The 19764-nt window shown below is 38.8% G+C and overlaps 3 protein-coding genes and 33 non-coding genes across 36 annotated transcripts; 35 read left to right on the top strand and 1 right to left on the bottom strand.

Moving 5' to 3' along the window:
- The first annotated feature begins 124 nt into the window (after positions 1–124).
- On the top strand, positions 125–197 carry TRNAR-UCG (transfer RNA arginine (anticodon UCG)). Its single transcript has one exon. It is a non-coding gene; the product is annotated as a tRNA-Arg (tRNA).
- Positions 198–288: 91 nt separating this feature from the next.
- TRNAR-ACG (transfer RNA arginine (anticodon ACG)) lies at positions 289–361 on the top strand. Its single transcript has one exon. It is a non-coding gene; the product is annotated as a tRNA-Arg (tRNA).
- A 91-nt stretch (positions 362–452) lies between these two features.
- TRNAR-ACG (transfer RNA arginine (anticodon ACG)) lies at positions 453–525 on the top strand. The gene has a single exon. It is a non-coding gene; the product is annotated as a tRNA-Arg (tRNA).
- Positions 526–610: 85 nt separating this feature from the next.
- Positions 611–683, top strand: TRNAR-UCG (transfer RNA arginine (anticodon UCG)). The gene has a single exon. It is a non-coding gene; the product is annotated as a tRNA-Arg (tRNA).
- A 254-nt stretch (positions 684–937) lies between these two features.
- On the top strand, positions 938–1010 carry TRNAR-ACG (transfer RNA arginine (anticodon ACG)). The gene has a single exon. It is a non-coding gene; the product is annotated as a tRNA-Arg (tRNA).
- Positions 1011–1259: 249 nt separating this feature from the next.
- TRNAR-UCG (transfer RNA arginine (anticodon UCG)) lies at positions 1260–1332 on the top strand. Its single transcript has one exon. It is a non-coding gene; the product is annotated as a tRNA-Arg (tRNA).
- A 255-nt stretch (positions 1333–1587) lies between these two features.
- TRNAR-UCG (transfer RNA arginine (anticodon UCG)) lies at positions 1588–1660 on the top strand. The gene has a single exon. It is a non-coding gene; the product is annotated as a tRNA-Arg (tRNA).
- A 255-nt stretch (positions 1661–1915) lies between these two features.
- On the top strand, positions 1916–1988 carry TRNAR-UCG (transfer RNA arginine (anticodon UCG)). Its single transcript has one exon. It is a non-coding gene; the product is annotated as a tRNA-Arg (tRNA).
- A 255-nt stretch (positions 1989–2243) lies between these two features.
- On the top strand, positions 2244–2316 carry TRNAH-AUG (transfer RNA histidin (anticodon AUG)). Its single transcript has one exon. It is a non-coding gene; the product is annotated as a tRNA-His (tRNA).
- Positions 2317–2565: 249 nt separating this feature from the next.
- On the top strand, positions 2566–2638 carry TRNAR-UCG (transfer RNA arginine (anticodon UCG)). Its single transcript has one exon. It is a non-coding gene; the product is annotated as a tRNA-Arg (tRNA).
- A 413-nt stretch (positions 2639–3051) lies between these two features.
- Positions 3052–3124, top strand: TRNAR-ACG (transfer RNA arginine (anticodon ACG)). Its single transcript has one exon. It is a non-coding gene; the product is annotated as a tRNA-Arg (tRNA).
- Positions 3125–3379: 255 nt separating this feature from the next.
- On the top strand, positions 3380–3452 carry TRNAR-ACG (transfer RNA arginine (anticodon ACG)). Its single transcript has one exon. It is a non-coding gene; the product is annotated as a tRNA-Arg (tRNA).
- A 583-nt stretch (positions 3453–4035) lies between these two features.
- TRNAR-UCG (transfer RNA arginine (anticodon UCG)) lies at positions 4036–4108 on the top strand. The gene has a single exon. It is a non-coding gene; the product is annotated as a tRNA-Arg (tRNA).
- Positions 4109–4357: 249 nt separating this feature from the next.
- TRNAR-UCG (transfer RNA arginine (anticodon UCG)) lies at positions 4358–4430 on the top strand. The gene has a single exon. It is a non-coding gene; the product is annotated as a tRNA-Arg (tRNA).
- Positions 4431–5342: 912 nt separating this feature from the next.
- TRNAR-UCG (transfer RNA arginine (anticodon UCG)) lies at positions 5343–5415 on the top strand. The gene has a single exon. It is a non-coding gene; the product is annotated as a tRNA-Arg (tRNA).
- A 249-nt stretch (positions 5416–5664) lies between these two features.
- TRNAR-UCG (transfer RNA arginine (anticodon UCG)) lies at positions 5665–5737 on the top strand. Its single transcript has one exon. It is a non-coding gene; the product is annotated as a tRNA-Arg (tRNA).
- Positions 5738–6479: 742 nt separating this feature from the next.
- Positions 6480–6552, top strand: TRNAR-UCG (transfer RNA arginine (anticodon UCG)). Its single transcript has one exon. It is a non-coding gene; the product is annotated as a tRNA-Arg (tRNA).
- A 413-nt stretch (positions 6553–6965) lies between these two features.
- Positions 6966–7038, top strand: TRNAR-ACG (transfer RNA arginine (anticodon ACG)). The gene has a single exon. It is a non-coding gene; the product is annotated as a tRNA-Arg (tRNA).
- Positions 7039–7293: 255 nt separating this feature from the next.
- TRNAR-ACG (transfer RNA arginine (anticodon ACG)) lies at positions 7294–7366 on the top strand. The gene has a single exon. It is a non-coding gene; the product is annotated as a tRNA-Arg (tRNA).
- A 249-nt stretch (positions 7367–7615) lies between these two features.
- Positions 7616–7688, top strand: TRNAR-UCG (transfer RNA arginine (anticodon UCG)). Its single transcript has one exon. It is a non-coding gene; the product is annotated as a tRNA-Arg (tRNA).
- Positions 7689–7780: 92 nt separating this feature from the next.
- TRNAR-UCG (transfer RNA arginine (anticodon UCG)) lies at positions 7781–7853 on the top strand. Its single transcript has one exon. It is a non-coding gene; the product is annotated as a tRNA-Arg (tRNA).
- Positions 7854–8436: 583 nt separating this feature from the next.
- Positions 8437–8509, top strand: TRNAR-UCG (transfer RNA arginine (anticodon UCG)). The gene has a single exon. It is a non-coding gene; the product is annotated as a tRNA-Arg (tRNA).
- A 249-nt stretch (positions 8510–8758) lies between these two features.
- TRNAR-UCG (transfer RNA arginine (anticodon UCG)) lies at positions 8759–8831 on the top strand. The gene has a single exon. It is a non-coding gene; the product is annotated as a tRNA-Arg (tRNA).
- A 92-nt stretch (positions 8832–8923) lies between these two features.
- On the top strand, positions 8924–8996 carry TRNAR-UCG (transfer RNA arginine (anticodon UCG)). The gene has a single exon. It is a non-coding gene; the product is annotated as a tRNA-Arg (tRNA).
- Positions 8997–9415: 419 nt separating this feature from the next.
- Positions 9416–9488, top strand: TRNAR-UCG (transfer RNA arginine (anticodon UCG)). Its single transcript has one exon. It is a non-coding gene; the product is annotated as a tRNA-Arg (tRNA).
- A 249-nt stretch (positions 9489–9737) lies between these two features.
- TRNAR-UCG (transfer RNA arginine (anticodon UCG)) lies at positions 9738–9810 on the top strand. The gene has a single exon. It is a non-coding gene; the product is annotated as a tRNA-Arg (tRNA).
- Positions 9811–10552: 742 nt separating this feature from the next.
- TRNAR-UCG (transfer RNA arginine (anticodon UCG)) lies at positions 10553–10625 on the top strand. The gene has a single exon. It is a non-coding gene; the product is annotated as a tRNA-Arg (tRNA).
- A 413-nt stretch (positions 10626–11038) lies between these two features.
- Positions 11039–11111, top strand: TRNAR-ACG (transfer RNA arginine (anticodon ACG)). Its single transcript has one exon. It is a non-coding gene; the product is annotated as a tRNA-Arg (tRNA).
- A 255-nt stretch (positions 11112–11366) lies between these two features.
- TRNAR-ACG (transfer RNA arginine (anticodon ACG)) lies at positions 11367–11439 on the top strand. The gene has a single exon. It is a non-coding gene; the product is annotated as a tRNA-Arg (tRNA).
- A 249-nt stretch (positions 11440–11688) lies between these two features.
- Positions 11689–11761, top strand: TRNAR-UCG (transfer RNA arginine (anticodon UCG)). Its single transcript has one exon. It is a non-coding gene; the product is annotated as a tRNA-Arg (tRNA).
- Positions 11762–11853: 92 nt separating this feature from the next.
- On the top strand, positions 11854–11926 carry TRNAR-UCG (transfer RNA arginine (anticodon UCG)). Its single transcript has one exon. It is a non-coding gene; the product is annotated as a tRNA-Arg (tRNA).
- Positions 11927–12509: 583 nt separating this feature from the next.
- TRNAC-ACA (transfer RNA cysteine (anticodon ACA)) lies at positions 12510–12582 on the top strand. Its single transcript has one exon. It is a non-coding gene; the product is annotated as a tRNA-Cys (tRNA).
- Positions 12583–12673: 91 nt separating this feature from the next.
- Positions 12674–12746, top strand: TRNAR-ACG (transfer RNA arginine (anticodon ACG)). The gene has a single exon. It is a non-coding gene; the product is annotated as a tRNA-Arg (tRNA).
- A 1334-nt stretch (positions 12747–14080) lies between these two features.
- Positions 14081–17186, top strand: LOC149668696 (uncharacterized). Its single transcript, XM_089840435.1, has 3 exons — positions 14081–14485; positions 14601–14617; positions 14689–17186. Exon 3 carries the CDS (start codon positions 15108–15110, stop codon positions 17184–17186), a length of 2079 nt encoding a protein of 692 aa, XP_089696561.1. The 5' UTR covers positions 14081–14485; positions 14601–14617; positions 14689–15107.
- A 25-nt stretch (positions 17187–17211) lies between these two features.
- LOC149668695 (uncharacterized) lies at positions 17212–17708 on the top strand. The gene is made up of 2 exons (XM_089840501.1): positions 17212–17334; positions 17413–17708. The coding sequence occupies exons 1-2, from the start codon at positions 17292–17294 to the stop codon at positions 17706–17708; spliced, it is 339 nt and encodes a 112-aa protein (XP_089696627.1). The 5' UTR covers positions 17212–17291.
- A 28-nt stretch (positions 17709–17736) lies between these two features.
- Positions 17737–19262, bottom strand: LOC149668694 (uncharacterized). The gene is made up of 2 exons (XM_089840500.1): positions 18721–19262; positions 17737–18612 (listed from the first exon to the last, which is right to left on the bottom strand). The coding sequence occupies exon 2, from the start codon at positions 18514–18516 to the stop codon at positions 17737–17739; it is 780 nt and encodes a 259-aa protein (XP_089696626.1). The 5' UTR covers positions 18517–18612; positions 18721–19262.
- Positions 19263–19764: the final 502 nt, after the last annotated feature.

The raw sequence follows: 19764 nt of genomic DNA, 5'->3' as shown, positions 1-19764 counted from the left end.
AGAAGATTCCAGGTTCGATTCCAGGCAAGGTCGGTATTAACATTTAAAGATGATTATTGGAATGTAACGGAGGGGAAATTTATAATATTGCAATGATTCAATAGCATTTAGATTAACCTCCAACGGGCTTGTGGCGTAATGGATAACGCGTCTGCCTTCGAAGCAGAAGATTCCAGGTTCGAGTCCTGGCAAGCTCGGTATTAACATTTAAGGATGATTATTGGAATGTAACGGAAGGGAAATTTATAATATTGCAATGCTTCAATAGCATTTAGATTAACCTCCAACGGGCTTGTGGCGCAATGGATAACGCGTCTGCCTACGGAGCAGAAGATTCCAGGTTTGAGTCCTGGCAAGTTCGGTATTAACATTAAAAGATGATTAGTAGAATATAACGGAAGGGAAATTTATAATATTGCAATGCTTCAATAGCATTTAGATAAACTTCCAACGGGCTTGTGGCGCAATGGATAACGCGTCTGCCTACGGAGCAAAAGATTCTAGGTTCGAGTCCTGGCAAGCTCAGTGTTTATATTAATTAAAGATCTTTTATGCGTCATAAAAATGCATAAATACAATGTTTGGACAAGTTTTTGATAGACCGAAGCAAGGGCTTGTGGCGTAATGGATAACGCGTCTGCCTTCGAAGCAGAAGATTCCAGGTTCGAGCCCTGGCAAGCTCGGTATTAACATTTAAAGATGATTATTGGAATGTAACGGAAGGGAAATTTATAATATTGCAATGCTTCAATAGCATTAGATTAACCTCCAACGGGTTTGTGGCGCAATGGATAACGCGTCTGCCTACGGAGCAGAAGATTTAAGGTTCGAGTCCTGGCAAGCTCGGTATTAACATTTAAAGTTGATAATTGGAATGTAACGGAAGGGAAATTTATAATATTGCAATGATTCAATAGCATTTAAATTAACATCCAACGGGCTTGTGGCGCAATGGATAACGCGTCTGCCTACGGAGCAGAAGATTCCAGGTTCGAGTCCAGGCAAGCTCGGTTATAACATTTAAAGATGATTATTAGAATATAACGGAAGGAAAATTTAAAATATTGCAATGCTTCAATAGCATTTAGATAAACCTCCAACGGGCTTGTGGCGCAATGGATAACGCGTCTGCCTACAGAGCAAAAGATTCTAGGTTCGAGTCATGGCAAGCTCGTTGTTTATTTTAATTAAAGATCTTTTATGCGTCATAAAAATGCATAAATACAATGTTTGGAAAGGTTTTTGATAGAACGAAGCAAGGGCTTGTGGCGTAATGGATAACGCGTCTGCCTTCGAAGCAGAAGATTCCAGGTTCGAGTCCTGGCAAGCTCGGTATTAGCATTAAAAGATGATTATTAGATTATAACGGAAGCGAAATTTATAATATTGCAATGCTTCAATAGCATTTAGATTAACCTCCAACGGGCTTGTGGCGCAATGGATAAAGCGTATGCCTACGGAGCAGAAGATTCCAGGTTCGATTCTTGGCAAGGTCGGTATTAACATTTAAAGATGATTATTGGAATGTAACGGAGGGGAAATTTATAATATTGCAATGATTCAATAGCATTTAGATTAACCTCCAACGGGCTTGTGGCGCAATGGATAACGCGTCAGCCTTCGAAGCTGAAGATTCCAGGTTCGAGTCCTGGCAAGCTCGGTATTAGCATTTAAAGATGATTGTTAGAATTTAACGGAAGCGAAATTTATAATATTGCAATGCTTCAATAGCATTTAGATTAACCTTCAACGGGCTTGTGGCGCAATGGATAACGCGTCTGCCTACGGAACAGAAGATTCCAGGTTCGATTCCAGGCAAGGTCGGTATTAACATTTAAAGATGATTATTGGAATGTTACGGAGGGGAAATTTATAATATTGCAATGATTCAATAGCATTTAGATTAACCTCCAACGGGCTTGTGGCGTAATGGATAACGCGTCTGCCTTCGAAGCAGAAGATTCCAGGTTCGAGTCCTGGCAAGCTCGGTTTTAACATTTAAAGATAATTATTAGAATATAACGGAAGGGACATTTAAAATATTTCAATGCTTCAATAGCATTTAGACAAGCTTCCAACGGGCTTGTGGCGCAATCGATAACGCGTCTGCCTACGGAGCAGAAGATTCCAGGTTCGATTCCAGGCAAGGTCGGTATTAACATTTAAAGATGATTATTGGAATGTAACGGAGGGGAAATTTATAATATTGCAATGATTCAATAGCATTTAGATTAACCTCCAACGGGCTTGTGGCGCAATGGATAACGCGTCTGCCTATGGAGCAGAAGATTCCAGGTTCGAGTCCTGGCAAGCTCGGTATTAACATTTAAAGATGAGTATTAGAATATAACGGAAGGGAAATTTAAAATATTGCAATGCTTCAATAGCATTTAGATAAAACTCCAACGGGCTTGTGGCGCAATGGATAACGCGTCTGCCCACAGAGCAAAAGATTCTAGGTTCGAGTCATGGCAAGCTCGGTGTTTATTTTAATTAAAGATCTTTTTTGCGTCATAAAAATGCATAAATACAATGTTTGGAAAAGTTTTTGATAGACTGAAGCAAGGGCTTGTGGCGTAATGGATAACGCGTCTGCCTTCGAAGCAGAAGATTCCAGGTTCGAGTCCTGGCAAGCTCGGTATTAGCATTTAAAGATGATTATTAGAATATAACGGAAGCGAAATTTATAATATTGCAATGCTTCAATAGCATTTAGATTAACCTCCAACGGGCTTGTGGCGCAATGGATAACGCGTCTGCCCACAGAGCAAAAGATTCTAGGTTCGAGTCATGGCAAGCTCGGTGTTTATTTTAATTAAAGATCTTTTATGCGTCATAAAAATGCATAAATACAATGTTTGGAAAAGTTTTTGATAGACCGAAGCAAGGACTTGTGGCGTAATGGATAACGCGTCTGCTTTCGAAGCAGAAGATTCCAGGTTCGGGCCCTGGCAAGCTCGGTAGTAACATTTAAAGATGATTATTGGAATGTAACGGAAGGGAAATTTATAATATTGCAATGCTTCAATAGCATTTAGATTAACCTCCAACGGGCTTGTGGCGCAATGGATAACGCGTCTGCCTACGGAGCAAAAGATTCCAGGTTCGAGTCCTGGCAAGCTCGGTTTTAACATTTAAAGATAATTATTAGAATATAACGGAAGGGAAATTTAAAATATTTCAATGCTTCAATAGCATTTAGATAAGCTTCCAACGGGCTTGTGGCGCAATCGATAACGCGTCTGCCTACAGAGCAGAAGATTTAAGGTTCTAGTCCTGGCAGGCTCGGTATTATCATTTAAAGATGATTATTGGAATGTAACGGAAGGGAAATTTATAATATTGCAATGATTCAATAGCATTTAGATTAACCTCCAACGGGCTTGTGGCGCAATGGATAACGCGTCTGCCTACGGAGCAGAAGATTCCAGGTTCGAGTCCTGGCAAGCTCGGTATTAACATTTAAAGATGATTATTAGAATATAACGGAAGCGAAATTTATAATATTGCAATGCTTAAATAGCATTTAGATTAACCTCCAACGGGCTTGTGGCGCAATGGATAACGCGTCTGCCTACGGAGCAGAAGATTTAAGGTTCGAGTCCTGTCAAGCTCGTTATTAACAGTTAAAGATGAGTATTAAAATATAACGGAAGGGAAATTGAAAATATTGCAATGCTTCAATAGCATTTAGATAAACCTCCAACGGGCTTGTGGCGCAATCGATAACGCGTCTGCCTACAGAGCAGAAGATTTAAGGTTCGAGTCCTGGCAGGCTCGGTATTATCATTTAAAGATGATTATTGGAATGTAACAGAAGGGAAATTTATAATATTGCAATGATTCAATAGCATTTGGATTAACCTCCAACGGGCTTGTGGCGCAATGGATAACGCGTCTGCCTACGGAGCAGAAGATTCCAGGTTCTCGTCCTGGCAAGCTCGGTATTAACGTTTAAAGATGATTATTAGAATATAACGGAAGGGAAATTTAAAATATTGCAATGCTTCAATAGCATTTAGATAAACCTCCAACGAGCTTGTGGCGCAATGGATAACGCGTCTGCCTTCGAAGCAGAAGATTCCAGGTTCGAGCCCTGGCAAGCTCGGTATTAACCTTTAAAGATGATTATTGGAATATAACGGAAGGGAAATTTATAATATTGCAATGATTCAATAGCATTTAGATAAACCTCCAACGGGCTTGTGGCGCAATGGATAACGCGTCTGCCTACAGAGCAAAAGATTCTAGGTTCGAGTCATGGCAAGCTCGGTGTTTATTTTAATTAAAGATCTTTTATGCGTCATAAAAATGCATAAATACAATGTTTGGAAAAGTTTTTGATAGACCGAAGCAAGGGCTTGTGGCGTAATGGATAACGCGTCTGCTTTCGAAGCAGAAGATTCCAGGTTCGGGCCCTGGCAAGCTCGGTAGTAACATTTAAAGATGATTATTGGAATGTAACGGAAGGGGAAATTTATAATATTGCAATGCTTCAATAGCATTTAGATTAACCTCCAACGGGCTTGTGGCGCAATGGATAACGCGTCTGCCTACGGAGCAGAAGATTCCAGGTTACAGTCCTGGCAAGCTCGGTACTAACATTTAAAGATGATTATTAGAATATAACGGAAGGGAAAATTATAATATTGCAATGCTTCAATAGCATTTAGATAAGCTTCCAACGGGCTTGTGGCGCAATCGATAACGCGTCTGCCTACAGAGCAGAAGATTTAAGGTTCTAGTCCTGGCAGGCTCGGTATTATCATTTAAAGATGATTATTGGAATGTAACGGAAGGGAAATTTATAATATTGCAATGATTGAATAGCATTTAGATTAACCTCCAACGGGCTTGTGGCGCAATGGATAACGCGTCTGCCTACGGAGCCGAAGATTCCAGGTTCGAGTCCTGGCAAGCGCGGTATTAACAGTTAAAGATGAGTATTAAAATATAACGGAAGGGAAATTGAAAATATTGCAATGCTTCAATAGCATTTAGATAAACCTCCAACGGGCTTGTGGCGCAATCGATAACGCGTCTGCCTACAGAGCAGAAGATTTAAGGTTCGAGTCCTGGCAGGCTCGGTATTATCATTTAAAGATGATTATTGGAATGTAACAGAAGGGAAATTTATAATATTGCAATGATTCAATAGCATTTGGATTAACCTCCAACGGGCTTGTGGCGCAATGGATAACGCGTCTGCCTACGGAGCAGAAGATTCCAGGTTCTCGTCCTGGCAAGCTCGGTATTAACATTTAAAGATGATTATTAGAATATAACGGAAGGGAAATTTAAAATATTGCAATGCTTCAATAGCATTTAGATAAACCTCCAACGAGCTTGTGGCGCAATGGATAACGCGTCTGCCTTCGAAGCAGAAGATTCCAGGTTCGAGCCCTGGCAAGCTCGGTATTAACCTTTAAAGATGATTATTGGAATATAACGGAAGGGAAATTTATAATATTGCAATGATTCAATAGCATTTAGATAAACCTCCAACGGGCTTGTGGCGCAATGGATAACGCGTCTGCCTACAGAGCAAAAGATTCTAGGTTCGAGTCATGGCAAGCTCGGTGTTTATTTTAATTAAAGATCTTTTATGCGTCATAAAAATGCATAAATACAATGTTTGGAAAAGTTTTTGATAGACCGAAGCAAGGGCTTGTGGCGTAATGGATAACGCGTCTGCTTTCGAAGCAGAAGATTCCAGGTTCGGGCCCTGGCAAGCTCGGTAGTAACATTTAAAGATGATTATTGGAATGTAACGGAAGGGGAAATTTATAATATTGCAATGCTTCAATAGCATTTAGATTAACCTCCAACGGGCTTGTGGCGCAATGGATAACGCGTCTGCCTACGGAGCAGAAGATTCCAGGTTACAGTCCTGGCAAGCTCGGTACTAACATTTAAAGATGATTATTAGAATATAACGGAAGGGAAATTTATAATATTGCAATGCTTCAATAGCATTTAGATAAGCTTCCAACGGGCTTGTGGCGCAATCGATAACGCGTCTGCCTACAGAGCAGAAGATTTAAGGTTCTAGTCCTGGCAGGCTCGGTATTATCATTTAAAGATGATTATTGGAATGTAACGGAAGGGAAATTTATAATATTACAATGATTCAATAGCATTTAGATTAACCTCCAACGGGCTTGTGGCGCAATGGATAACGCGTCTGCCTACGGAGCCGAAGATTCCAGGTTCGAGTCCTGGCAAGCGCGGTATTAACATTTAAAGATGAGTATTAGAATATAACGGAAGGGAAATTTAAAATATTGCAATGCTTCAATAGCATTTAGATAAAACTCCAACGGGCTTGTGGCGCAATGGATAACGCGTCTGCCCACAGAGCAAAAGATTCTAGGTTCGAGTCATGGCAAGCTCGGTGTTTATTTTAATTAAAGATCTTTTATGCGTCATAAAAATGCATAAATACAATGTTTGGAAAGGTTTTTGATAGACCGAAGCAAGGGCTTGTGGCGTAATGGATAACGCGTCTGCCTTCGAAGCAGAAGATTCCAGGTTCGAGTCCTGGCAAGCTCGGTATAAGCATTTAAAGATGATTATTAGAATATAACGGAAGCGAAATTTATAATATTGCAATGCTTCAATAGCATTTAGATTAACCTCCAACGGGCTTGTGGCGCAATGGATAACGCGTCTGCCCACAGAGCAAAAGATTCTAGGTTCGAGTCATGGCAAGCTCGGTGTTTATTTTAATTAAAGATCTTTTATGCGTCATAAAAATGCATAAATACAATGTTTGGAAAAGTTTTTGATAGACCGAAGCAAGGACTTGTGGCGTAATGGATAACGCGTCTGCTTTCGAAGCAGAAGATTCCAGGTTCGGGCCCTGGCAAGCTCGGTAGTAACATTTAAAGATGATTATTGGAATGTAACGGAAGGGAAATTTATAATATTGCAATGCTTCAATAGCATTTAGATTAACCTCCAACGGGCTTGTGGCGCAATGGATAACGCGTCTGCCTACGGAGCAAAAGATTCCAGGTTCGAGTCCTGGCAAGCTCGGTTTTAACATTTAAAGATAATTATTAGAATATAACGGAAGGGAAATTTAAAATATTTCAATGCTTCAATAGCATTTAGATAAGCTTCCAACGGGCTTGTGGCGCAATCGATAACGCGTCTGCCTACAGAGCAGAAGATTTAAGGTTCTAGTCCTGGCAGGCTCGTAATTATCATTTAAAGATGATTATTGGAATGTAACGGAAGGGAAATTTATAATATTGCAATGATTCAATAGCATTTAGATTAACCTCCAACGGGCTTGTGGCGCAATGGATAACGCGTCTGCCTACGGAGCAGAAGATTCCAGGTTCGAGTCCTGGCAAGCTCGGTATTATGATTTAAAGATGATTATTAGAATATGACGGAAGGGAAATTTAAAATATTGCAATGCTTCAATAGCATTTAGATAAACCTCCAACGGGCTTGTGGCGCAATGGATAACGCGTCTGAGTACAGAGCAAAAGATTCTAGGTTCGAGTCATTGCAAGCTCGGTGTTTTTTTTAATTAAAGATCTTTTATGCGTCATAAAAATGCATAAATACAATGTTTGGAAAAGTTTTTGATAGACCGAAGCAAGGGCTTGTGGCGTAATGGATAACGCGTCTGCTTTCGAAGCAGAAGATTCCAGGTTCGGGCCCTGGCAAGTTCGGTAGTAACATTTAAAGATGATTATTGGAATGTAACGGAAGGGGAAATTTATAATATTGCAATGCTTCAATAGCATTTAGATTAACCTCCAACGGGCTTGTGGCGCAATGGATAACGCGTCTGCCTTCGAAGCAGAAGATTCCAGGTTCGAGTCCTGGCAAGCTCGGTATTAACATTTAAAGATGATTATTAGAATATAACGGAAGCGAAATTTATAATATTGCAATGCTTAAATAGCATTTAGATTAACCTCCAACGGGCTTGTGGCGCAATGGATAACGCGTCTGCCTACGGAGCAGAAGATTTAAGGTTCGAGTCCTGTCAAGCTCGTTATTAACAGTTAAAGATGAGTATTAAAATATAACGGAAGGGAAATTGAGAATATTGCAATGCTTCAATAGCATTTAGATAAACCTCCAACGGGCTTGTGGCGCAATCGATAACGCGTCTGCCTACAGAGCAGAAGATTTAAGGTTCGAGTCCTGGCAGGCTCGGTATTATCATTTAAAGATGATTATTGGAATGTAACAGAAGGGAAATTTATAATATTGCAATGATTCAATAGCATTTGGATTAACCTCCGACGGGCTTGTGGCGCAATGGATAACGCGTCTGCCTACGGAGCAGAAGATTCCAGGTTCTCGTCCTGGCAAGCTCGGTATTAACATTTAAAGATGATTATTAGAATATAACGGAAGGGAAATTTAAAATATTGCAATGCTTCAATAGCATTTAGATAAACCTCCAACGAGCTTGTGGCGCAATGGATAACGCGTCTGCCTTCGAAGCAGAAGATTCCAGGTTCGAGCCCTGGCAAGCTCGGTATTAACCTTTAAAGATGATTATTGGAATATAACGGAAGGGGAATTTATAATATTGCAATGATTCAATAGCATTTAGATAAACCTCCAACGGGCTTGTGGCGCAATGGATAACGCGTCTGCCTACAGAGCAAAAGATTCTAGGTTCGAGTCATGGCAAGCTCGGTGTTTATTTTAATTAAAGATCTTTTATGCGTCATAAAAATGCATAAATACAATGTTCGGAAAAGTTTTTGATAGACCGAAGCAAGGGCTTGTGGCGTAATGGATAACGCGTCTGCTTTCGAAGCAGAAGATTCCAGGTTCGGGCCCTGGCAAGCTCGGTAGTAACATTTAAAGATGATTATTGGAATGTAACGGAAGGGGAAATTTATAATATTGCAATGCTTCAATAGCATTTAGATTAACCTCCAACGGGCTTGTGGCGCAATGGATAACGCGTCTGCCTTCGAAGCAGAAGATTCCAGGTTCGAGTCCTGGCAAGCTCGGTATTAACATTTAAAGATGAGTATTAAAATATAACGGAAGGGAAATTGAAAATATTGCAATGCTTCAATAGCATTTAGATAAACCTCCAACGGGCTTGTGGCGCAATCGATAACGCGTCTGCCTACAGAGCAGAAGATTTAAGGTTCGAGTCCTGGCAGGCTCGGTATTATCATTTAAAGATGATTATTGGAATGTAACAGAAGGGAAATTTATAATATTGCAATGATTCAATAGCATTTGGATTAACCTCCAACGGGCTTGTGGCGCAATGGATAACGCGTCTGCCTACGGAGCAGAAGATTCCAGGTTCTCGTCCTGGCAAGCTCGGTATTAACATTTAAAGATGATTATTAGAATATAACGGAAGGGAAATTTAAAATATTGCAATGCTTCAATAGCATTTAGATAAACCTCCAACGAGCTTGTGGCGCAATGGATAACGCGTCTGCCTTCGAAGCAGAAGATTCCAGGTTCGAGCCCTGGCAAGCTCGGTATTAACCTTTAAAGATTATTATTGGAATATAACGGAAGGGAAATTTATAATATTGCAATGATTCAATAGCATTTAGATAAACCTCCAACGGGCTTGTGGCGCAATGGATAACGCGTCTGCCTACAGAGCAAAAGATTCTAGGTTCGAGTCATGGCAAGCTCGGTGTTTATTTTAATTAAAGATCTTTTATGCGTCATAAAAATGCATAAATACAATGTTTGGAAAAGTTTTTGATAGACCGAAGCAAGGGCTTGTGGCGTAATGGATAACGCGTCTGCTTTCGAAGCAGAAGATTCCAGGTTCGGGCCCTGGCAAGCTCGGTAGTAACATTTAAAGATGATTATTGGAATGTAACGGAAGGGGAAATTTATAATATTGCAATGCTTCAATAGCATTTAGATTAACCTCCAACGGGCTTGTGGCGCAATGGATAACGCGTCTGCCTACGGAGCAGAAGATTCCAGGTTACAGTCCTGGCAAGCTCGGTACTAACATTTAAAGATGATTATTAGAATATAACGGAAGGGAAATTTATAATATTGCAATGCTTCAATAGCATTTAGATAAGCTTCCAACGGGCTTGTGGCGCAATCGATAACGCGTCTGCCTACAGAGCAGAAGATTTAAGGTTCTAGTCCTGGCAGGCTCGGTATTATCATTTAAAGATGATTATTGGAATGTAACGGAAGGGAAATTTATAATATTGCAATGATTCAATAGCATTTAGATTAACCTCCAACGGGCTTGTGGCGCAATGGATAACGCGTCTGCCTACGGAGCCGAAGATTCCAGGTTCGAGTCCTGGCAAGCGCGGTATTAACATTTAAAGATGAGTATTAGAATATAACGGAAGGGAAATTTAAAATATTGCAATGCTTCAATAGCATTTAGATAAAACTCCAACGGGCTTGTGGCGCAATGGATAACGCGTCTGCCCACAGAGCAAAAGATTCTAGGTTCGAGTCATGGCAAGCTCGGTGTTTATTTTAATTAAAGATCTTTTATGCGTCATAAAAATGCATAAATACAATGTTTGGAAAAGTTTTTGATAGACCGAAGCAAGGGCTTGTGGCGTAATGGATAACGCGTCTGCCTTCGAAGCAGAAGATTCCAGGTTCGAGTCCTGGCAAGCTCGGTATAAGCATTTAAAGATGATTATTAGAATATAACGGAAGCGAAATTTATAATATTGCAATGCTTCAATAGCATTTAGATTAACCTCCAACGGGCTTGTGGCGCAATGGATAACGCGTCTGCCCACAGAGCAAAAGATTCTAGGTTCGAGTCATGGCAAGCTCGGTGTTTATTTTAATTAAAGATCTTTTATGCGTCATAAAAATGCATAAATACAATGTTTGGAAAAGTTTTTGATAGACCGAAGCAAGGACTTGTGGCGTAATGGATAACGCGTCTGCTTTCGAAGCAGAAGATTCCAGGTTCGGGCCCTGGCAAGCTCGGTAGTAACATTTAAAGATGATTATTGGAATGTAACGGAAGGGAAATTTATAATATTGCAATGCTTCAATAGCATTTAGATTAACCTCCAACGGGCTTGTGGCGCAATGGATAACGCGTCTGCCTACGGAGCAAAAGATTCCAGGTTCGAGTCCTGGCAAGCTCGGTTTTAACATTTAAAGATAATTATTAGAATATAACGGAAGGGAAATTTAAAATATTTCAATGCTTCAATAGCATTTAGATAAGCTTCCAACGGGCTTGTGGCGCAATCGATAACGCGTCTGCCTACAGAGCTGAAGATTTAAGGTTCTAGTCCTGGCAGGCTCGTAATTATCATTTAAAGATGATTATTGGAATGTAACGGAAGGGAAATTTATAATATTGCAATGATTCAATAGCATTTAGATTAACCTCCAACGGGCTTGTGGCGCAATGGATAACGCGTCTGCCTACGGAGCAGAAGATTCCAGGTTCGAGTCCTGGCAAGCTCGGTATTATCATTTAAAGATGATTATTAGAATATGACGGAAGGGAAATTTAAAATATTGCAATGCTTCAATAGCATTTAGATAAACCTCCAACGGGCTTGTGGCGCAATGGATAACGCGTCTGCCTACAGAGCAAAAGATTCTAGGTTCGAGTCATTGCAAGCTCGGTGTTTTTTTTAATTAAAGATCTTTTATGCGTCATAAAAATGCATAAATACAATGTTTGGAAAAGTTTTTGATAGACCGAAGCAAGGGCTTGTGGCGTAATGGATAACGCGTCTGCTTTCGAAGCAGAAGATTCCAGGTTCGGGCCCTGGCAAGCTCGGTAGTAACATTTAAAGATGATTATTGGAATGTAACGGAAGGGGAAATTTATAATATTGCAATGCTTCAATAGCATTTAGATTAACCTCCAACGGGCTTGTGGCGCAATGGATAACGCGTCTGCCTTCGAAGCAGAAGATTCCAGGTTCGAGTCCTGGCAAGCTCGGTATTAACATTTAAAGATGATTATTAGAATATAACGGAAGCGAAATTTATAATATTGCAATGCTTAAATAGCATTTAGATTAACCTCCAACGGGCTTGTGGCGCAATGGATAACGCGTCTGCCCACGGAGCAGAAGATTTAAGGTTCGAGTCCTGTCAAGCTCGTTATTAACAGTTAAAGATGAGTATTAAAATATAACGGAAGGGAAATTGAAAATATTGCAATGCTTCAATAGCATTTAGATAAACCTCCAACGGGCTTGTGGCGCAATCGATAACGCGTCTGCCTACAGAGCAGAAGATTTAAGGTTCGAGTCCTGGCAGGCTCGGTATTATCATTTAACGATGATTATTGGAATGTAACAGAAGGGAAATTTATAATATTGCAATGATTCAAAAGCATTTGGATTAACCTCCAACGGGCTTGTGGCGCAATGGATAACGCGTCTGCCTACGGAGCAGAAGATTCCAGGTTCTCGTCCTGGCAAGCTCGGTATTAACATTTAAAGATGATTATTAGAATATAACGGAAGGGAAATTTAAAATATTGCAATGCTTCAATAGCATTTAGATAAACCTCCAACGGGCTTGTGGCGCAATGGATAACGCGTCTGCCTACAAAGTAGAAGATTCCAGGTTCGAGTCCTGGCAAGCTCGGTATTAACATTTAAAGATGATTATTAGAATATAACGGAAGGGAAATTTAAAATATTGCAATGCTTCAATAGCATTTAAATTAACCTCCAACGGGCTTGTGGCGCAATGGATAACGCGTCTGCCTACGGAGCAGAAGATTCCAGGTTCGAGTCCAGGCAAGCTCGGTATTGTTGGAACTGAACTGAACTGAACAGTTATCTTCGCTATAATCACATGATAGAGATAAAGAACCTTTGCACCTAACCCGAGTTTAGGATTAGACTGAATTTGTGATAATACACTCTCTCTCTCGATCGGTTCTCTACCAGTGAGTCTCCCTCAGGATGTGCCTCTCGTGTTTTACGCTAAGTAGACCTAGTATTGTAGTAGGACGTATTCAACTATTTGTAATTATAACCAGTATGTAATAACAGTAAGAGTGCTTTACCGAAATGAAGAACGATGACTAACTTAACTTAAACAGATTAATAATAAACTAATATGGTTTTATATAATCCGGCGTCATTACTTGAATATTAATTTAACATGGTAGCTGAGCGTGGTTCGCGGTATTTAACGGTATTCAACAAATATTTAACGTGATTAATGGTAATGACGCGGTAATAAACAGTTTACGCGGACGGAGTCAACGTATATAGCCGAGGCTTAGCGTCGAACGGGGCAATAAAAATCAGTGCGGCAATCCGGTACAACGTGGAAGTTAGGGTTAGAAAACCCAGACCAAGTGTGTCAGCTAATCGAGGAATGGAACTGTCTTGGACAAGTTAAAACATGCTCACAACAAGCAACCAAGGAAGAGCGACTTAAGAAACAAGAAGCCATACAACAGAGGACAAGAACAGTACAAACAACGGCGGTGAGTTACTCATAACAAGAAGAAACCTAAGACTGAACAGTACGCGATAATAATTTTAAGTATAATAGTAATGGTGATCTAAGTATGAACTGATGAACATTTAATGGAACATTTTAACCATAATTTAATTATAATAATAAGACCATTAAGTAAGAATCATAGCTTGTAAACAGAAATAAGCCAATCATAAAACCATTTGAGAAGTTAAGGAGTACTAGGAAGTTAAACAAGAAGGGAGTAAATAAGCATTTTAAGATTATTATTAGAGTATTATATGACATGATAAGCTGGCAAATTAAGTAAAGTAGCGAATATTTATAATTACAATGGCCAATTACGTAGAGACTAACAACGCGGCCAATGCTCTATCATTTCGAAAATTAAATGATTGCATTATGAGACCTGGAAGCGCGATATGCGAATGGCATTATTAGACTATGGTTTATGGGGATTCCTGGATGGAAAAGAAAAAGAACCAGATGCATCAGCTTCAGAAGACGCGAAAACAGCATATCTTAGAAGATCGCAGAAAGCGTTATCAAAATTATCATTAGCGTGTGATGACCCTCACAAGAGTATTATAGAGAAGTGCGATACAGTAAAGGAAGCGTGGGATCAGGGAGGAGTAGAGACGGAGGGGCAGAGACGCGCTTTGTAGACTGCTAACCGATAAGGCTCGTGCCCACAACGGGAGTAAAGGGGAATGGGGGAAAGAACTGGTTAGAACTTATCACGTGTGGTGACGTAGCGATCGGCATCGTCATATCCTGTAAACGTGCACGACGAACTGCCCTCTCGTGAGCGTTGCCTGAATAGCTATATTCTGCTGGAATAGCGCCATAAGTACAAGGCTTAATAGCAAAGCAAGGGAAGGTTTGGAGATAGGTTTAGTTTGATTTAAATGAAATTAGTCCATTTAAAATGGTGAAATATTGTATATATAGATCGTGTAACAATCGTTCAAAATCTAAAGACTCGCGCGGACAGGATATTGTATTTTTCCCTGTTCCAAAACCAACAAGAAACTATGAAAAATGTCTTATATGGGTAAATGCAATTAACAGAGATGATATCAGGACAATTAACATTAAAGCGCATCATTATGTATGTTCAAAATATTTCATAAATGAAAATGGTCCAACTGCTGAATATCCAAACCCAGTTATAGATATGAAACAGGTAATGTATTTCTAAAATAAAATTATACATATTCTATCAACGTTTTCTCATATTAAAACATTTTTAAATAGACTTCAATACGGCTTGACCACAACTATGCCTACTTTGACGATGATGTTGGTGAGGCAGGAACAGTCGAACTCTCTCTCTATTACAGGAACAATTATTTGAAAGAGTGGAAACTGATTTGATTGAACAACCGGAGGTTCATTTGGCTACTGAAGTGCAAAATCAATTTGTCATAACATCGCAAGAAGAAATAGCCGTACTAGATAAAGAATTTATCGGAAGAACGGAGGTAGAATTAGTCGAAAGAACAGAGGAAACATTAAGGGAAAGAACGGAGGAAAAATTAAGGGAAAGAACGGAGGAAAAATTAATTGAAAGAACAGAGGAAGAATTAATTGAAAGAACAGAGGAAGAATTAATTGCAAGAACGGAGGGTCATCTTATTATAGAATTGGAGAATCAATTAGTTCGAAGGTTGGACATGGAGTTTTGTGACCAAAGGGTGACCAATACTCTTTTGGAAAATGGAAATGGCGATACATTGCCTACACAAGTTGAAGTTCTAGAAAAAGGCGTGGACACTTTAAAAAAAGTAGCTCTTGATTTTTTGTCATATTTGGCGAATACTTTTGATAAATGTGATTGGTCAGTTGATCTTGTGCGGGAATCCGAAAATAATTCCTCTTCTTTAAATTTCTTAAGATTTAGAAAACTCTCTAGTAATAGTTTACTGAGTCTTGAAATAGAGCCATCCCTGCTAGAATGCAAAGTGAAATTTTGCAACAAAGCAATTTCGAATGATCATTTGTTATTTTCTTCCAGTTCTGTTAATTTTAAGAAACGAGTTTCTTCCCTTGAGGATTTAATTATTATAATTTATGAAATTGAAAACTGGAGGACTTGTGATGGCATTAACGGAGATTTGTTTGATTATTTTCATAATAAGTATTTAAAGTCAGCCATTGTCTGTATGGAAAGCAAGTCGCTTAGATCAAAGAAATGCCAACAGCTATTCATGGGTGTTACCGCAAGAATTTGCCAGTTTTGTCGTCTCACTAAAAAAACTCTGCAGAATCGGAAAAAAAGAGGAAAAATAGAAGCTAAATCAGGTGTGAAGAAAAACACCAACCTCCGCTATATGTCTTCTGATCAAATAAAAGAAAAAGTCGTTATTTTGAGCAAAAACAATAGTTCAATGAAGAAAAAAATTAAGTTAATAGAAGCTAAAGTTAAAAATAGCTTTAAAAAGGACGGCATTTTCTTGTCTGGCGAAGAAAGTCGAGATTTTGAAAACATTATCGCTAAAAATCCATTCGAGAGTAGGAAAATATTCCATACACTACTAATGCGTGAGCAATTGAAGATTTTAACAAAGAAAACAACAAGACCGGCAAAATGGCATCCCGCGATTATACAGTGGTGTCTCTCAATCAGAGCAAAGTCTTCAAATACATACGAAGCTATGAGACAAGTTATTTCTTTACCCTCTCGGAGAACCCTGTTTAGTTATTCAGCTGATATCAACACCAAAAGTGGTTTTAATGATGCGGCACTATTGGAAATGAGGCAGAAGATGGATTTGGATAAATTGGAAGACCACCAAAAATATTTTACACTAATAATCGATGAAATTCAAGTGAAGCAGGATTTAGTCTTCAATGGTAGTACTGGGGAGTTAATTGGCGCCACAAATTTAAATTCATTCAGAAACAAGGTGAAAGAAATGGAAAACAAGATTAAAGGAGTTTCTGAGAATGCGAACAAATTAAACCTAGCTTCTCATATCCTTCCATTAATGGTGCGAGGAATCACAACCAATTTCAAGTATCCTTATGCTTATTTCCCATCTGGCAATAATCACGCCGAAGATCTGTACTCGATAGTTTGGGATGCAATAGAAAACTTGCAAGCAGCTGGATTCCTTATTCTCGCTATTGTTTGTGATAAGGCTAGCTCAAACCAAAAATTAATAAAGATCTGCACCGAAAGCGAAAAAAGGCTAAACAATCACAAAGTAGGCTTCCGAAGTAAAAACCCATTTAACAATGGAGAGCCAGTTTATTTCGTGTCTGATATTTGCCACAATGTTAAAACAGCTAGAACTTGTTTAAGTAATAGTGGCAAGATGGTCAAACAAAAAGACGGAACTTTCAGAGCAGTTAGACTATTAAAAAAAAATGGGAAGTTGCTCCTTTGGCAGCATGTACTTGACACCTACGATAAGGATTCCACTTCTATTCTCCGACTGGCACCGAAGCTGACTTATAATCATGTCCACCCAAACGCGTTCACTTGTATGAGAGTTAAACTAGCTGTACAAGTTATGAGTAGCAGTGTTTCTAATGCCATGGAAATATTGGTTGGAGACGACGCTTCGGAAACTGTGAAGTTCTTGCGATATTTTGATACTTTTTTTGATATTTTAAATGTTACCAACGTATCAGCGTGTAGTTTCAAAAGGAAACCAGCTCTCGCACCTTTTAGAAGTAAAGATGATTGGCGATTTCAGGTACATCATAATTACTCAAACTTGTCTACAATATTTCTACAAGCGATCTAATAATTGTTTGTTCCAGTGGTTGAACGTGACTTTCTGGGGTATTTGGATGAATGGCAGGCTGAAGTGGACGGATTAGTTGTGGATGGTGATTTTGAAAAATCCAAAATGCTCCTCAGCAGGGAAACATTGGAGGGTATCCGAATAACTGGTATGTTTCGTGATTCTAAAAATGTATGATTATTTAATCAGTCACTGCTAATAAAATTATTAACCATTACACTTTCAGTATTCTCTACTATCGAAATTATCAAGTTTCTATTAGATAAAGGAGCACCTTTCGTATTGACGTCAAGATTAAATCAAGACATACTTGAAAATTATTTTGGCACGCAGCGAGGCGCTTGTGGCTCTGGAGAAAACCCAACCGTCAAACAATATGGTGAAGGCACAAAACGAATTAAACTTATGAAAACTTTAATGAAAAAAGTAACAAATGGTAATTGCACCGCCACGAAAAAAAAAATATTGAAAAGGAGAAAAGCTGTACGAGATCATTTTCGAAATCAAACTAAAAATAAATAAAATAATAATTTTCTATAAAAATATTCTTTCATTCTATAATTTCTTTTTTTTGTGTTAGAACTTTAAGTTCTTTTCTAATTCCAGAGCTATTTAAGGAGTCCCTTTTTAGGGCCTGGAATGTATTTTTAATGCAACGGGTTAAACCTTTTAAATGGCAATTAATGAGTATTTGGAAACACTTTCGCTTAGCAGAATCAGAATTTTCGGTTTCCTCACCCCATAAATTTCCCCATGTTTCACTAGCACGACCATCATTGTTTAAATATTTTAGAAGATTTTCTTTTCGAATTTCATTATCCAAAAAGGGATGGTTTAAGTTTAAGAAACTTCCAATTATTTTTAAAATATAATCAAAGAAATAAAATGCCTTGATGGATAAGTAAAGTAACCCTCCGTTGTCCTGTTTGATTGACCATTTGTGAAAGTCTTCCTCAGCTTGTGATTTTGGTACTAGACAATTACCCCAAAATACTGGACAATCGAAGAAACCAATTACTTGGTTCATTACATATCCTCCAATTTGATGGACAGCTTTCACCTCTTTGCTTCTTTTTTCTTTTGGGCTTAATTTAATCGTTGTAGCAGCTTTCTCCATCGGATGAGTGGCTTCTTTATTTTCTTCATTCAGATAATTTGTCTCTATCTCATTAAAAAGATGTTTGCTAAATATGGCCATTACCACATTCTGTTCCTTGCTTTCAAGAGCATTAAACGTAGGTATATTTATAAAAGACTTCTTCAATTCTGAAGAAAATTCATTGTCGGTCATAAGCTTGTGTCTATTGACCGTAAACTTCGGTTTGTCCATAATTCCACTTTTATCGTCCAAAAAAATTGACAGATGATCGAAAGCTTCGTCAGTTAAATGAGAAATGTTTGTACTTCTTATTTCTTGTATTGCATCCTGACAAAAACGTATCGAGAAAATAATATTCGAATAAGTCTGTGAGCAGCTTCGAGTTTTTAAAACTCAATGAACTAACTCGTGGGTGATGTGGCCTGTTTTACTTACAATAACGGAATTTGGTCTTCCTACAAAAGTTACCTTCTGTAATTCTGAGGCATTAGCAAGGATAATACTCAAATTGTTAATCAAAAATTGTTTGAAAGCAATACCTAAAAATCAAGAAGGGAAAAAATTTAGCAAAGGCTTAACTTAGCATAATAGTTTGCCAATATCAATTTAACATTCAAATGCTAGTTGGTAAATAGATCTTGCCTGAATCTCTTTTTTGTTGTTGAGCCTTTGTAATTCGTCCTGATTTAAGTTGGTAATAATTATGATCCATCGTAGATGGGATCGAAAATAAATGAAATACATTGAGCCGTGGCTTGGATCATTTTGAAAAGAGAAGACTATGTAACTTCCTGGTTGCATCAAGAGAGGGCGCGCAATAGTGGGTCGATATTCCAGCAGGAAATCATGTGACAAAAACTAACCAAGTTTATCCCCCTTTTCTTTGCTAACCCCCATTCTCCCAGCGAGGAGGTTGGGCTCATGGTGTAGTATGCTAGACTTTTCACATTGCTTCTCCTTCTCTACTCCTCCGTGGTGGGATATTTTAGCAGGAATATATGAACCCAAATCAAAAGAGCGTATGGCAGACTTACGATCAGAATTTATAAGCTGTCGATATAAGGGTGGCTCAATGGCAACACACTTAGCAAGTTTAATAGTGATAGCAGATAATTTGAAAGCAGCGGGATTACAAATATGGGACATGGAAATAGCCTTCCAAATGTTACATAAACTACCAGAAGCCTATAGGCAAATCAAGACTTAAGCGTATCATTGGCCTGATAAAGATTTTTCTCCGAAGAACGTGAAACAGTTGCTAATATCAGAATATGATAGGCAAAGGAGAGAAGATTGTGAAGATGATTATGAACAAGTCGGTTATTCATCTCACTTGCAACATAGAAGTAGAGTTAGGACCACGAATAACCTTAATCAGCCTAGGCCCAATAGAAGTAAAAGTCGCAAAAGAAGTCAATCAAGGAATAGGATTAATAAACTAGGATAATATGTTTTAATTGTGGTAAAGAAGGACATTAT

This window comes from Phalangium opilio, unplaced genomic scaffold, assembly GCF_054372755.1.
Source record: "Phalangium opilio isolate 3A_F unplaced genomic scaffold, DU_Popi_V2 ptg000054l_1, whole genome shotgun sequence".
In the NCBI taxonomy this organism is placed as follows: domain Eukaryota; kingdom Metazoa; phylum Arthropoda; class Arachnida; order Opiliones; family Phalangiidae; genus Phalangium; species Phalangium opilio.
The sequence above is the reverse complement of the archived record's forward strand: the minus strand, read 5'-3'. Positions and strand labels throughout refer to the sequence as shown.

Bases quoted from the DNA above. Each gene is read 5' to 3' on its own strand.
- LOC149668695 (XM_089840501.1), top strand. From the start codon at position 17,292: ATGCTCCTCAGCAGGGAAACATTGGAGGGTATCCGAATAACTG. The intron at 17,335-17,412 runs GTATGTTTCGTG...TTACACTTTCAG, and splicing joins GGAGGGTATCCGAATAACTG to TATTCTCTACTATCGAAATT.
- LOC149668694 (XM_089840500.1), bottom strand. From the start codon at position 18,516: ATGGACAAACCGAAGTTTACGGTCAATAGACACAAGCTTATGACCGAC.
- LOC149668696 (XM_089840435.1), top strand. From the start codon at position 15,108: ATGGAGTTTTGTGACCAAAGGGTGACCAATACTCTTTTGGAAAATGGA.